Source organism: Musa acuminata, chromosome BXJ2-6 (genome assembly GCF_036884655.1).
Source record: "Musa acuminata AAA Group cultivar baxijiao chromosome BXJ2-6, Cavendish_Baxijiao_AAA, whole genome shotgun sequence".
Classification (NCBI taxonomy): Eukaryota; Viridiplantae; Streptophyta; class Magnoliopsida; order Zingiberales; family Musaceae; genus Musa; species Musa acuminata.
Genome location: NC_088343.1, coordinates 23,678,159 through 23,693,401, shown reverse-complemented (window position 1 = coordinate 23,693,401; position 15,243 = coordinate 23,678,159). Strand labels below are relative to the sequence as shown.

At 41.8% G+C, this 15,243-nt stretch overlaps 1 protein-coding gene across 1 annotated transcript; it reads left to right on the top strand.

Annotated features, from left to right (window-relative positions):
- Positions 1-548: 548 nt before the first annotated feature.
- On the top strand, positions 549-4,793 carry LOC135613564 (uncharacterized). The gene is made up of 2 exons (XM_065110592.1): positions 549-1,147; positions 4,524-4,793. Exon 1 carries the CDS (start codon positions 641-643, stop codon positions 1,133-1,135), a length of 495 nt encoding a protein of 164 aa, XP_064966664.1. The 5' UTR covers positions 549-640; the 3' UTR covers positions 1,136-1,147; positions 4,524-4,793.
- Positions 4,794-15,243: the final 10,450 nt, after the last annotated feature.

The window sequence follows — 15,243 nt, the reverse complement described above, 5'->3', positions numbered from 1 at the left end:
GGCGGCGGTGTGGCTTTAGAGCTGCGGAAGAGATGATAGAGAGGGAGAAAGAGAAACTTACTTAGGATGGCTTGTTCGTCCTCCTCCTCTGCAGGCCTGAGGAGGAATGTGGGATGGGAAGGAGGGTTTTCTAGGGTGTTTCAGTGGTCGGGATGGATAGTCGGAGTCGGAGATGCCAACTTCAAAGCTGTGCGTTGTAATTAGAGGAGCGTTTTGCGTGCGTGGGAATCGGTCATTTGGTCAACCTCGTTGTGAAGCTTAATGTAAAAAAAGCTTATAAATTATATCCGACCAATAAAAAAATATTATCTTATTGCCCCAGCAGACCATATGAGTTGGAATTCCTTTTAGCTTGATCCATTTATTCGGTTTCAATTTTACGTGTAAAGCGTATATAATTTATATGTGAGAATACTTCTCTGACTACTAAAGTTTTTGGAATTATTAATAAATAATTATATATATATATATATATATATATATATATATATATATATATATATATATATATATATATATATCTCTCTCTCTCTCTCTTCTATCCGAACTGAACCGAACCGACCCGAACCAACGCCATCCCTCCCGACTCATTTCCGGTTCTATCTTGCTTCTGCTGCTGTCATCGTTCCTTCCCCCGTCCATGGCGGAAGCAAAAGCTGAGACACCCACCTGGGAGCAAAGAATGCACACTCTCACCCACATCTTAACCCACCCCACCACTGCGCCCTCCCTCCATTCCCAGCTCTTCGTCGCCTCCCACGTCCCCTGCTTCCTCTCCTGGGATTACCCCCCTTTCCTATGCCGCGCGGCCCCTTTAGCCGACGGATTCCCCCCGCCGCTTCTCTGCTGGTCCCTCGCCATCTTCCTCCGCCGATCCTCGCGCCTGGGCCTACCCGCCTCTTCCTGGCGCGCCAAGTGCCCCTTCCAGCAGCCGCCGCCCCTCGTACTCTCCTCCGCCGTGGACCCGCCGCCTCCTCGCTGGGGGCCAGAGGAGCGCCGGGAGTCCGTTCGCAAGCGTCTGAGGCGGGGGCGGATCGGTGTCAGGGTCTCGCCCGTCCTGGCCTTCGCGGTTCCCAATCTCGCGCTCCTCTCGCTTCTCTTCTGGGAACCGCTCTGGCGTCTTCCGGAGACCTAAAGTTGACGCCCGGTACGCTTTTGTTCAGAATCCAATCATCGTATAAGCTTTCTGTGGCTTTCTGTAATAGCAGAGACTACATAGAGGATGAATTCAGTGCTTTGATTAGAACATGGCTACCGCATATGGATAATTGTTTTTTTTGGTTTTTTTGGTTGGAAAACTGTATAATTTAATCCAGAAAAAAATGATTTATGATTTAGAATCATTCATGCATTAGCCTAATATAGATCAACGTGAACTCTCTTTGATAAACTAAAATATTAAAATGCTGGTCAAAACGATTAATCTTATCTGATATATTTTGAAGTTAACACAACAAAAGGATTCACAAATAAAAACGCAAACGTCCGTAAATTGTTGAAGCTTCCACAAAAGCCAGACAGACTAAGCAATAAATTTACCCTTTTATTTTTTGTTGTCTCGTAATACCTTCTACAACTTGGCCAACTCCAGACTGAATAGAAGTAATCTAGTCTAGTTAGTAAAGATTTTGACAGTAAGTTCTTGAGCTTTCACCTTAGTTATTTACCCTTTGCAAAAAGAAAAAAAAAAAAAACTTAAAATGCTGATTGACGCCGCCAGAAGTTCCAATTTCTCTGACTAATAGACTTTTATTTGATGTATTTATTCATGGTTGTCCTCAAGTCACAGGATTTGATCAATTCTGTAAACTATGGCTATAAGCAGTGGCAGGATAATCTGGCACTGACTTTGTTATCACATCATCATAGAGCTAGTTGATTACAATTAGTTTTCTTGTATGCCTTTTTTTCTTCATGTATGTCATCCTGCATAAAATCGAAAACTTGTAAGTTATTAAAAAAAAAAAAATGCTTTTGATGGTGGGAGTTGTTGATTAGGTTAACAAACTGCAAGTTCATGTTGAAGATTTTCCATTCACATAATATTGTTTAAGATCAAACAAGGGGTTCATTCCTTGTCTCGAATAAAAAGATAAGATTTGGAGATAGATTATCTCTAGAATAAAAGTCTGCAGCATTTTGTTTGATTCAGCAGCAAAGTTAACTGTCAGATATGTGATTATTTTGTGGCTGTTACAAATTTTTTTATGTGTGGCAGCATTACGGTGCCCAAAAGGCATTAAGAAATTAAGTTTATCATGATTTTAGGCTGATGTGGTCAGTGTGGTTTCAGATGAGATGTTTTAGCCTTCATCATGAGCACAATGTATCCATTTGTTGTGACCTTCATTTGGGAATTGCGGAATCTAATGCCAAGGTATTAATAATGGATAAAGAACTTACATCTGGTCAGATAAAAATAGTAAATAATAATATCTTATTATAATGATTGTATTTGATGAATTAGCTTTTTCTATTTGAGCAAAGCAAACTGGAAATTGCATCTGCCAGCATAGTCATAGAGACATTTTTTTCTGGAATGTTTAATACTGGTTTAAATAGGTGCCTAGGCACTCGTCTAAGTGTTTGGGTGAGGTGAGGCGAGGCCTGAGCACCTTAGGCTTCGACCAGGCGGCACACTTCAACGAAGCATCGCTTGGGCACTCGTTTGAACCCAGGCGCCGGGCGCCTCAAGCGAGCGCTCGGTTCAAACGAAGCAACCAAATTAGACTTTTTAAGTCTGGTTCGGTTGAACAGTAACTAGTTGGCTTGATTGAACCAACTAAGCTCGAACAAATGCCTGGTTCAAATGAAGCAACTGTACTAGACTTTTTAAGTCTGATTTTGTTGAACAGTAGCTAGATGGTTTGATCAAACCAACTAAGCTATGTACTATTACTGTACATCGTTGGCCTTCCCCGCATGACCCCGAGCCATAAACCCTAGCGCAGCTACTACCTCCGCAGCCAATCCACAGGACTGACACTTCCTCGATCGTAGATGGACAGGTCCGATGGCCTAACTTTTATACGTGGTTCCTTCCATTATTGCTACTTCCATGTGCAACTCCTTCCACTGTCGAGGGAGAGGACCACAGCTTCCTCTGTCATCGACGGACACCTTTGAAGCTTCCTTCACCCACGACATCATTGTCCACAACTTTTGTCGCCGTCGCTACTGCCATTTGCAGCTTTCTTCTCCATTGTTGTTGTCATTCGAAGCTTTCGCCTCCGTTGTTGTCGTTTAAAGCTTCCTCTGCCACTATTGCAATCGTCTGTAGCTTTCTCCATCGCCGTTGTCGTTTGTCCGAAAATACCTTCATATATATATATTTGAAGTCTTATCCTACTTTTGATTACTCTTTCCCAAAGTTTCACACTATGAGTCATAATTTTAATTTCTATGTCATCATGATAGTTTTGTATGTCATTTATTCTTCTATCTCACTAAGCATCTCTTTCTTCATTCATTATGCATCTATTTGAATCTCACAATCTTGTTAAATAGGCTAGTTAACCAAGCTACTACTCTGGTCTCCAAAAATTTTTTAAACCTCAATGAGGAGGCCATTAGGTCCCTCACTCTTAGTTATTTTTATCTTTTTTTAAGGCATCCTCTAATTTTGCAAATAAATATATGATTATTAAATATATAATTGTTATTAAAATGTTACATCATTTGTTGAATATTTATTAAATAATTTATAAAAATAATTTCTTCATCATTTTTAATTTTATTATCATTAATAAATATTTTTTTATCTTAATTTTAATGCATTTGATATTACCTAATTCATTATCCTTTCTTTGTCTAGCTTTAGCAATTCTAATATATATGTTTCCCTATCTTTAGTACCTAATTTATGATAAAAAATTATCATAAGCTTTATATCTTGTAGTTCTTTTAGCATCTTTTTTAGATTCTTTATATCTATCTTTTAAATTTCTCCTTATTTTTATAATTTTATCAATCCTTAAAACATGATATTTTAATAATAATTGTTTTATGAACTTTCTCTCACCATCATCAACTCTCTCTTAAAGTTATACTTCTACCTTTAGTTTTATCAAAGATATTATTTTTTAAGGTCCTAATCTTATTAGCAATTGTAGTCTAAATAATATCAATACTATGTTTGTCTATGTTTCAAATCTTCTCCTTTTTTTATCCTATTCTTAATAACTTTTGCATCATCGAATCCTAGTAAATTTTTCTACAATTTTTTACTTTTTCTATATTCTACGACAAATATGTATAAGGTTATAATTCTTACATATAATTTTGGCTATCTATCTTATCTTTCTAATGAGAAAAATGTCTATAACTATTCTTATAAGTAATCAAATATTTATGTTTGTTCTTGTAGTGAGTATTGACAATTAATTATAAGATGGGTGATAAAATCTAAAATCATATCACCTTCTTCATTCACTCCTTTTTATCTTTGGCTCAGTCTTTGATTTGCAATGTTCCATTGATGTCTTTCCAGTGTTTTGATGTTCTTGCACTGTGTTTATGTGCAGGTTATCGGAATTGATGAAGCAGCTCTCGGAGAAGGTTTGCCTCTTGGCAAGTCGGAGCCGGCTTTCTATCCGTATTGGGCCGTGCACTCTTTTCCATTGAACTTTTTCATCAAATGTGAACTGTTATAATATTTTTTTTAATTTGGTTTATTTATAATTTTTTTTAATAATATATAATATATTTTTTTGTTGATGAGATATTGAAAAATATCGTAAAATCATTGAAAAACACTGTAAGCGATATATGTGCCTGTGCCTCTTTAGGTGTCATTCATTGCTTCTAGATGGATATGATACTATAATTTTAGGCTTGTAAATTAGGTTGATTGAGGTTAAAGGTTCATTTATGTTATTCACATGTTTTCAAGAAGGTCTTATAGTATTATTTTTTTTATTTTATTATGGTAACTAAAACATTATAATAAACTAATTTTTTTTAATTCTTATTTGGGTGATGTTATTATTAAATCATTATAAATATCTATTTGAATGTTAGTGTGATATATTTTGATTTGGGTGATGTGTTTTGATTTCATTTGGCATATTGTAATAGTGGTATAGTATTTTTTGTTGAGATGGTATTGAAAAATAATAAATACTACAAGAGACAGACATATTAATGTTATGGCTTATTTGGTTGTATTAAAACAATAACTTAATATTTTTCAATAGAGAGAACGATGTATGAATGATCAATGTCAGAAAAGTTCCATGTATCGAAATGGGGATTGAGCCAATCCGAATGCTTAAACAGAAGAATGAAACCACTCAACCCCATCATAGTATTCTTACTATATATATATATATATATATATATATATATATATATATATATATATATATATATATATATATATATATATATATATATATATATATATATATATATATATATATATATATATATATATATAGGAAAGCTCGAGTCCGACGAATTCATAACGCAACATGACATAACATAGGAGTTCATTGGTTGGGATGCTAGTGATGAAACATTATTTATGACATCGATCGCTACACCGAGGAGCCATCGGATGGAGGATAATACGACTATCATCAAACGCCCCAACCAAACACGATGAGAGACGATCGAAACCTACGACAATGTAGCCATCCAATATAAGGTTTGGGTGCCATCCAATATAAGGTTTGGGTGACTAATCACATCAACAATACGAGATCCAATGAAAACCAAACAAAAACATAGACTATGCTTTATTGATCTCTCGATTCAATAATCAAGCATTCTATCGAGAAGCAAGGTGCCACTACGCTTTAACTCCAATTTAAGGGTTGCACAACAAAGGGTCCAAAATGATCCACTACAGACTGAAATTTCTCACAAGTGTCCACATGACACAACATTTATTTATAAGTCTAAAATGATCATCAAACCCAACTAAATTTAGGGTTGTTAAGCTTTCGACTGTCCCTCTATATGCTATGCAAAGCATGAACAAATCAAAAGATATGGACATACTTACGCATTACATCGAACACTCCGTTTATAATTTTGTCCGTGACATTCTCCCCCACTTATTCCTTCGACGTCTTCGTCAAAGCCTTTATCGACCCTACAACTCCTCACTTTTGTTGAGTTTTCAATCCAACTGCAATTCGTCTCTTGGCTCCCAACTGCTCTCCGCCGCTGTTGTTGAGTAGTCGAACTTTTGATCTATCATGCTATTTCAACTCACTAATGACTCTGACTCTTGTGTGAGGTTGGCTGAGTTGTGTTGATCCCTGTTGGTTTCTGCGGATCCTTCAGATGAAGAAAAATATCATCCTTACTATATGTCAGTCTCTCAAATGTCTCATGCTGCTTGAACTTGGTGGATGCTTGTTGGAGCTTTAACGAGCATCGCCTCGTAAACTTTTGAAGTTTTAGGTCCTTCCTCCACAAAAGTTGTGTATCGACTCTTCTTTCACTTAATTGTCACTTCCAAGTAAATTTGTATCACTTCCGATTTCGATTGACATTCTGTTAGGAAATAAAGCGGATAATATACTTTCAGTAGCATTGATCACCATTGGTGATGATTTGTCAACTATTGTCTTCCATTATCTTCGAAGGGTCTTTGAACCTGTGCAGAGCTCCTCTGCTAGATAGATAAGAGAATTGGGGTATTCGGTTTCGTCTATTCTCTTAAGAGTTGAGAAGGCAAAGGTTACTTAATTTCGCATGTCTCCTCGAAGGTTCTACTCCATGCATCGAGCTGGTTATTGGCCTTTGCCTGCTCTTTGCTCACACTTCTAAAGTACTTAAAGTGTTTGCACTCCTTGCATTGAGTTAGTTACTATGATTCACCTTCTTATTGCCATCGAACTTCTAGAATGTAGGAAGTTTTCACTCCAACTTGGAGCAAGTCTCTTGTAGTTTAGGTTGCACTGTCTTCTCCATCAACCCTGCCGCCTACTCCACTGAGTAGCAAAGGTACAACACCTAGTATTGCCTACTTAGTTTCTTGGTCATGCACTCTTGCACGACCCGAAGTCCTTTACTTTTAGCTATCTTTATGAAAAGCTCATTGACATTGGTCATACGAAGCTCCATGGTCTCTCTGCCCTTCAGTCTTGTCTCGGTACTTGGAGTTTACCTCTGTATGCTCCACCTCCGCGGTCCCTTTCATGACCAAGCGCTCTCCCTCCATGAGAGCAAGGGATCGATGACTTCACGGAAGTCCCGCCGCTACGGTACCATGGTACTGCCATGCCCATGGTCCTACTATCCGTCACATCGCATATGCATCCCTTTTCTTCACGATCGGTAGATCTGCCTCTGTGGCACTTTGGCACTCCTCCGAATCTACCTTCATTCTAATCGATGCTTGGTTTTTTTTTGTAGCTAAGTATCTATGGACTCGTCATCGCTTCCTCGCCCCTTTCGACCCCCTGCTTCAACACCTTTGTGTTCTCCAAGCAGTTCCCCTTAGTCGATGGAAAGATAAACTGCAACTCTCATGTATGGCCTCTACCATCATGTTGCAGGGTTCACACCGATTCTATTCTTCTTAGCTTCCTCGGTAGCAATGTTCACTTACTCGACCTTGTCCTCTCACTTGTCGGGCTCCCTTAAGTGAATATGGGCTCTAGAGTAGCCCAACTCTCTAACTACTTCGATTATACCTCTGCATGATCAAATCCCTCCCATGAGACTCATTAATATTTGCATTCAAACTTTTTCCTCGGTGGTACCCAGCCCTCATATGCTAAGGACCAAAGTTTTCATCCGATGCAAAATTCGATGCATGTACAGAAGACCCACCTCTACGGTACCATAGCCTTCACTCCTTGAATCCATAGCCCTTCTTGCCATCCTATTGTTCACCGAAGTGGAGCTCCCAATAGCTCTCGATCATACCTCCATATGATATAGTCTCTCACGGGACTATATTCATGTGTATCGCATTGCCACGAATTGTTCCACCACGATCCGCTGCACCATGTCGCCTCCTAGTGACATCTCTATTGTATTCTGATCCTTGTGGGATGAACTCGAATTGTGATCTCTCCATGTATGGCCTCTGCCAATACATCGTAGGGTCTTTTCTACCTTCGATTTTGTTCGCTCCTTTGGTAATTGACCTTCATCCACCTGCTCTTGAGTCACACCTAGATGAAGCATCGCTCTAGGATAGTATGTCGCCTAGTAGCTCCTGAAGTCCACCAACTTCGCTGAAAATGGTGCACCATTATCTGGATCCTGGGCCTCTACCCCTACCAGCACAATCTTCGCTGCTCACTGCTTCCTTCATGGCAACACTGTGGCATATTCTTCAAGAGTACCCGCCTCCATGTCCTCTTGCCCCGTGCCGAAGCCTTCTGAACCCAACTTCGCCTCCGCAAGTTGAGTCGCCTTAGTTCCCCATCAAATGCTTCTCCGAGATAAGGTGTAGGTGCCCAGAAGCTCCCTTCATCTTTGGCACCATGCAAGATGAGTCCGCTCCGTCAAAATGAAGAACCCGTAAAACAACATGATCCTGCTTTTGCCTCTACAAGAGTTCATGTCCTTGACCTCTGTCCAAGGAAAGCTCTGTGCCTCCGCTCCATGTTTCATCTTCTATGCTGGCTCCCTTCATGCGGCTTGGGTACTTCGCCAAGTTACACCCAAGTTGCTCCGCTCCTCGTTTTGCATTGAGTTGATGGTGGCCCTCGTGCCCATCATTCCATGGGTCAACCCTCCCTTGAGTCCGATCTCCATATCGACTATAAGTGTGCCTTCATTTGTGTTGCTTTGGGTTGCTCCCCCACTTGATCTCGCAATGCATTCTCTCAAGTGAGCGACGACTCCTCGTCGCTCACTCGTTCCATTAAGCTTCGTGGAGTTGTCGTTTTTGAGGTACTCCTCCTCAACATGTGTAGTCTATTGTATATGATTCTCTCTCTGGAGAACCAGGATCTATCCCTCTTGGATAACAGTCTTATTGGAGCAACATCTCTCTACGCTTCTTTCTCTCTGAAAGTTTCGGAGACCATCATCCCCTTGGACTACTCCGATTTGCTGAACAAACTATGCATTGTTCTGCCTCCTGCAAATGCACTTGCTAGATTGTGACTCCACGTCAATAAAGCTCACGCTGCACCACTCAAGGCCTAACAACATGTTAAACTCGTTGCACACTTCAGCCTCCTACGGACGTATTCTTTGCTAGTCATAGGTGCCCAGCAAACCAATCACGTGAGTGATGGCACGTGTGACTTGATACAGAATCTTTTTGCTTATTATATTTTGGCGTATATCACTTTATAACTATTGCATAAATGCATATATATATATATATTGTGATGTCCTTAGATTTGTGCAATGGGAATTGGATCGTGATGAGATCACGATAATGAGATCGATTCACCTTTAAACACATATCCTAAATAATCCCGGTCATAGGTTACTCGAGAGGGACATCGTGATAACCGGATAGACTGGTGTGCTATATACCCGTCCATATGATGGATGCAGCTGGTCTCATAGCTGCTCGTGTAGGGACACTAGGGATACAGTACAGGTGCTCATTGGAGAATGAGTTCACTGATTGATCCGCTTACGGAATGCTGGATGGTTAATGATGCCTTATTGTCAGATAGCGATTTCGTAGTCCTAGTGGTGTATCTGGTCCTTAGACTTGAGACACCAAGGATGTCCTGTATGAGTGCTCCACTCTTTGATACCAGACTTATAAGTTTGGCTGTCCCCAGATCTAGTACAGCTGGTCATTGGGAGTGGTAGTCGACCTTACGAGGGCTATTGAGTGTTGATAGAGGATCATCCACTCTCGGCGTCATGAGAGGAATATCCCATGTGTTCTTGCTCAGACAAATCCCTGGCCAAGGTCATTCGGGTTGAGAGAGAAAGAGTTCTCCGGGAGAATCCGATTAGAGCGAGACTCGAGTAGAAACCGTATGGGTCTGACAGCACCATGCTCGATATACGGTCTCTGGGATATTAGATGGATGAGGGATTATAGGTACATGGTAACTGAGGACAGACAGGTCCAATGGATTGGATTCTCCTGTATCGTCTGGGGACTACGGCGTAGTGGCCTAGTACGTCCGTAGTCGATGAGTCAAGTGAATTATTACAGAGATAATAATTCACTCAGTCAGAAGGAGTTCTGACAGGTATGACTCACGGCCAGCTCGATATTGGGCCTAGAGGGTCACACACATATGGTAGGCATTGCGATGAGTAGAGGTTCGGATATGAGATATCCGACGGAGCCCTTGTCTTATTGGATGTAGATCCAATACCCACTAGGGAAGGACCCATTAGGGTTTGACATGGGATCTCTATAAATAGGAGGGATTCACAGCCTCATAGGCTAGAGTCTTTGCTTGCCTTTCCTATTCTCCTCTCCCTCTCCACCTCAGAGTAGGCCTGGAGTTTTGAGGAGCGTCGTCGCAACCTTGTTGTGTGGATCACCGCTAGAGAGGAGGACGCTTGACCTCCTTCACCCTCTCCTAAGGATCTGCAAGGAAACAGGGATATACGATCTCCCTAGGTAACACAATCTCTATACGCAGTTTTGTGTTTTGCGGATTTTTGCGCACCAATCTTCGCACGACGACGAATATCTTTTTGGGAATCGGGGATTTTTGTTTTCTTGTTCTTCCGTTGCGCATATGATGTCGCCCCCAATGATTTCCCAACAATGGTATCAGAGCCAGGTTGTTCGTGCGAATGATTGGTTTTGAACTGCGTGTGTTGTGTTTAGGAAGAATATTGACGTCAAAATCGTTGACGCAAAAGCGAGGAAGGGCAGCAACAGTTGCTGCCCTCGATCTGCATGCCTGCAGCCACCGCGACAGCCGCAGCCGCAGCCAGGCAGCACAGCGCCGGCGCATGCGCAAGCGCTGTGCCTGCAGCAACCGGCGCATGCGCAAGCGCTGTGCCTGCAGCAGCCGGCCGGCGGTCTGCTTGCAGCAGGCTTGCTGCTGGCGGGGCTGGCAGCCCACGGGCAGAGGCGCCTGCCGCCGCTGCTCCCGCGGGCGAAACCCCCCCCCACAGGGGCGGCTGCCTGGTGGGACAGCACCGCCTACGGAGGCAGCGACGCCCGAAAAGGGAGCCTACCTGCAGCGGCGGCAGCGGCATCAGTAAGAAGGAATTAGGGTTTTGGGCAAAAAGACAGTTTTGCCCCTGTGAATTTGAGAAATTCCAGTTTTTGTCTTTTGTCAAAATTACGAAAATACCCTTAGGAATTGAGAAATTCCCTATATATCCCTGATTTCAGAAAATATTAATTAATTAAAAGGTTTAGTTGATTATTATTTTTATTATTATCTAGTAGTCCTACATTATGATGATTATTTATACATGTAATGTATGATGTGTGGACGGATGATCATGGACCGTGTGATGTGTGTACTTGTGATTATTATTATTGAGGTCTGCGAGCCTCCATTATATTTCTCGTTTATTGTCGGGCCTGCGTGCCTATGATTAAGTTGTAATCATATGAGGAGGCGCAGCGGGAGCGTGGATGCGATAGCGGGACCCACGAGACGGACGATCGTGATGCATGGAGATGCATCAAGATGTCGACGAAACCGACGAGGACGAGATGGACGATCACAGGGCATGGAGATGCACCATTACACACATAGATCTTGATGTGAGTGATTAGGCCTACTGTCTCGGGCCTAATCATATTAGGTTGTGGTCCATGATCATTTGGTGTGATTGCTTATACACATACTAGATATGTATATATATTTGCATGCGATGTAGATATACATTAAATATGTATATGTGTGACATGTCATATTAGGAGACCAAATCATAGAAACATCTCTCAATAATATTAAGTCGGTAAACGTGAGGCAATCAGATTGACCCACGTGGCCTTCCATCGTTATGAGTAGGAACCGATTCCCGGTGTAGGTTGAGTTGGTCGAGTCCCTCGAGACTCGCCTATATCGCGATTCGCTATCTTGCTTACGACATAGAGATGTCACCGGTGACCTGAGGGCATGGTATGCTTGGTCGAGTCCCTCGAGGGTATATTATCAAATCAGACTCATCTTGTAACGAAGGTGTTGACTTAACCGAGCATCATGGTTGGTCGAGTCCCTCGAGGCCATGGTGATTCGGAGGCCGAACAGGACGGGAATCACAAGGAGTTGTGATCGGCAAGAGTTGCCTACCTTTTAGGCTTAGTGTGATTGGTCGAGTCCCTCGAGGTTACACTAAGACGCTGATTGGATCCTGATCCCCACTAGAAGTCTGCCGGAGACTTCCGTTTCACGTGCTGAGGGTGTCGCGTGACTCGTTAGTAAAATAGTGGGAGCATATTAAGATAGAAGTCCATATCTTGATAGTTTATTTCTTGCAAAATCTGCATGTTATACATTTCTGCTACATCTTTATTTTCAGAAAATGTCGCTTTCAAATCCCTTACGTGGCATACTTGATGTCAACCACCTCACTGGTCCAAATTATACGGATTGGCTCTATAACTTGAGAATTGTTCTCACAGCGGAGAAAATCGTGTACGTCCTTGATACAGTGATGCCTACGCCCGAAGAAGGGGCAAGCGAGGATGAGATCGCTCGCTACGTGAAGTACATTGATGACTCCACTCTTGCTCAGTGCTATATGTTGGGCTCTATGACTCCAGAGTTACAGAGACAACATGAAAAGATGGATGCCAGATCCATTCTCCTACATGTCCGTAAATTGTTTGAGGAACAGGGAAGGACTCAACGATATGAGATATCCAAGAACCTTTTCCGCGCTAGGATGACTGAGGGGACACCGGTTCAGAACCATGTCCTAAAGATGATTGAGTGGATAGAGAAACTCACAGGTCTAGGAATGGTCCTAGAGGATAACTTGTGTGTGGACATTGTGCTTCAGTCCCTACCAGATTCCTTTTCACAGTTCATAATGAATTTTAATATGAACAAGCTTGAGGTGACTCTCCCAGAGCTCCTCAATATGTTGAGGGAGGAAGAGAGTACTATTAAGAAAGAGAAGCCAGTTCTCTACACTGGTGAGACCAGAAAGAAAAGGAAAGCAGAAAGGTCCCTTAAGAAGGAAAAGGGCAAGGGCAAACAAGGTAAAGCAAAGGTTGCTAAGAAAGACCCAACAAAGGACAAAGGCCAGTGCTTCCACTGTGGTAAAGATGGGCATTGGAAGAGAAACTGCAAAGAGTACCTTGCAGAAAGGGCGAAACAAAAGCTTGATGAAGCTTCAAGCACATTCATGATCAGTCTCCATTTGTCAGATTCTTATGATAACACATGGGTATTGGATACCGATAGTGCTTATCATATATGCAATTCGTTGCAAGTTCTGGCAAGGCCTAGGAGACTAGAGAGAGGCGAGATGGACCTCAAGATGGGTAATGGAGCAAAAGTTGCTGTATTAGCTGTTGGCGAGGTCGCCCTACATCTGCCTAGTGGAGCTTTTATTACATTAGATGCATGTTATTTTGTTCCTTCTATTATCAAAAATATTATCTCCATTTCATGTTTAACAGTTAGTGGATATAAATTTGTTTTTGAGAACAATGGTTGTTCGATATTATTAGATGATAAGATCATCACGAAAGGAACATTGCATAATGGTTTATTTATGTTAGACACCACTCCACATATCATGAATGTAAATGTGTCCAAAAGGAAATGAGATGAGTTGAACAGTGCATACCTGTGGCATTGTAGGCTAGGTCACATCCATGAAAGAAGGATTCACTAGTTGCTAAATGATGGATATCTAGATCCATTCGACTATGTCTTATGCAACTTGTGAGCCTTGCATTCGTGGAAAATTGACCAACTCTCCATTTAGTGGAACTGGAGAGAGAGCCACTGAGTTGTTGAAACTCATACATAGTGATGTATGTGGACCCATGTCAACTCATGCCATTGGAGGTTACTCCTACTTCATTACATTTACTGATGATTTCTCAAGGTATGGATATGTGTACTTAATGAAGTACAAGTCCGAGGCCTTTGAGAAATTCGGAGAGTATAAGAATGAGGTGGAGAACCAGACTGGAAAGAGTATCAAAACTCTTCGATCAGATCGAGGAGGTGAGTACTTAAGTACAGAGTTTACTCAGTTCCTCAAGGACCATGGGATATTATCCCAATGGACACCTCCTTACACACCTCAGCTCAATGGTGTCTCTGAAAGGAGAAATCGTGCTTTATTAGATATGGTACGGTCCATGATGAGTTTCGCTGACCTACCCATCTCATTCTGGGGATATGCCCTAGAAACCGCAGCTTACCTTCTGAACAGAGTTCCAACTAAGTCGGTAGTGTCTACACCATATGAGATATGGAAAGGGAAGAAGCCTGATCTTAAGGTTGTTAAGATTTGGGGTTGCCCTGCCCACGTTAAAAGACACAACCCCGATAAGTTAGAATCAAGGACAGAGCGATGCATATTTGTGGGATACCCCAAGGAAACTTGTGGGTATTATTTCTATCATCTCGATGACAAAAAGGTCTTTGTAGCTAAGAGAGCAGTGTTCCTTGAGAAGGAACACATTCTTGGCGGAGACAGTGGGAGAATGATAGAGTTGAGCGAAGTTAGAGAACCAAGCTCAAGCACCACTCTACAGCCCGAGTCTGTTCAGGTACCTAATACACAAGTTTCAACTTTACGCAGGTCTGATAGAGTATCTCATCCTCCTGAGAGATATGTGGGACATATTAGAGGAGAGGATGCTGAGGATATTGATCCTCAGACCTACGAGGAGGCTAGTATGAGTATAGACTCCGGGAAGTGGCAAGAAGCTATGAATTCTGAGATGGATTCTATGTACTCCAATAAGGTTTGGAACCTAGTTGATGCGCCCGAAGGTATTGTACCCATCGGTTACAAATGGACCTTTAAGAAAAAGATCGGAGTAGATGGAAAGGTAGAGACCTATAAAGCAAGGCTAGTGGCTAAAGGGTATCGTCAAAGGCAAGGTGTTGACTACGACGAAACCTTCTCACCCGTAGCAATGTTAAAATCCATCAGAATTCTATTGGCTATTGCAGCACACTATGATTATGAGATCTGGCAGATGGATGTGAAAACCGCATTCCTCAATGGGAACCTCGAGGAGGAGGTGTATATGATGCAACCTGAGGGATTCGTGTCCAAGAACTGCCCAGATAAAGTGTGTAGGTTGCTTAGATCCATTTATGGACTAAAGCGAGCTTCCCGAAGTTGGAACATAAGATTTGATGAGTCAATCAGATCTTATGACTTCGTTAAGAACGAAGA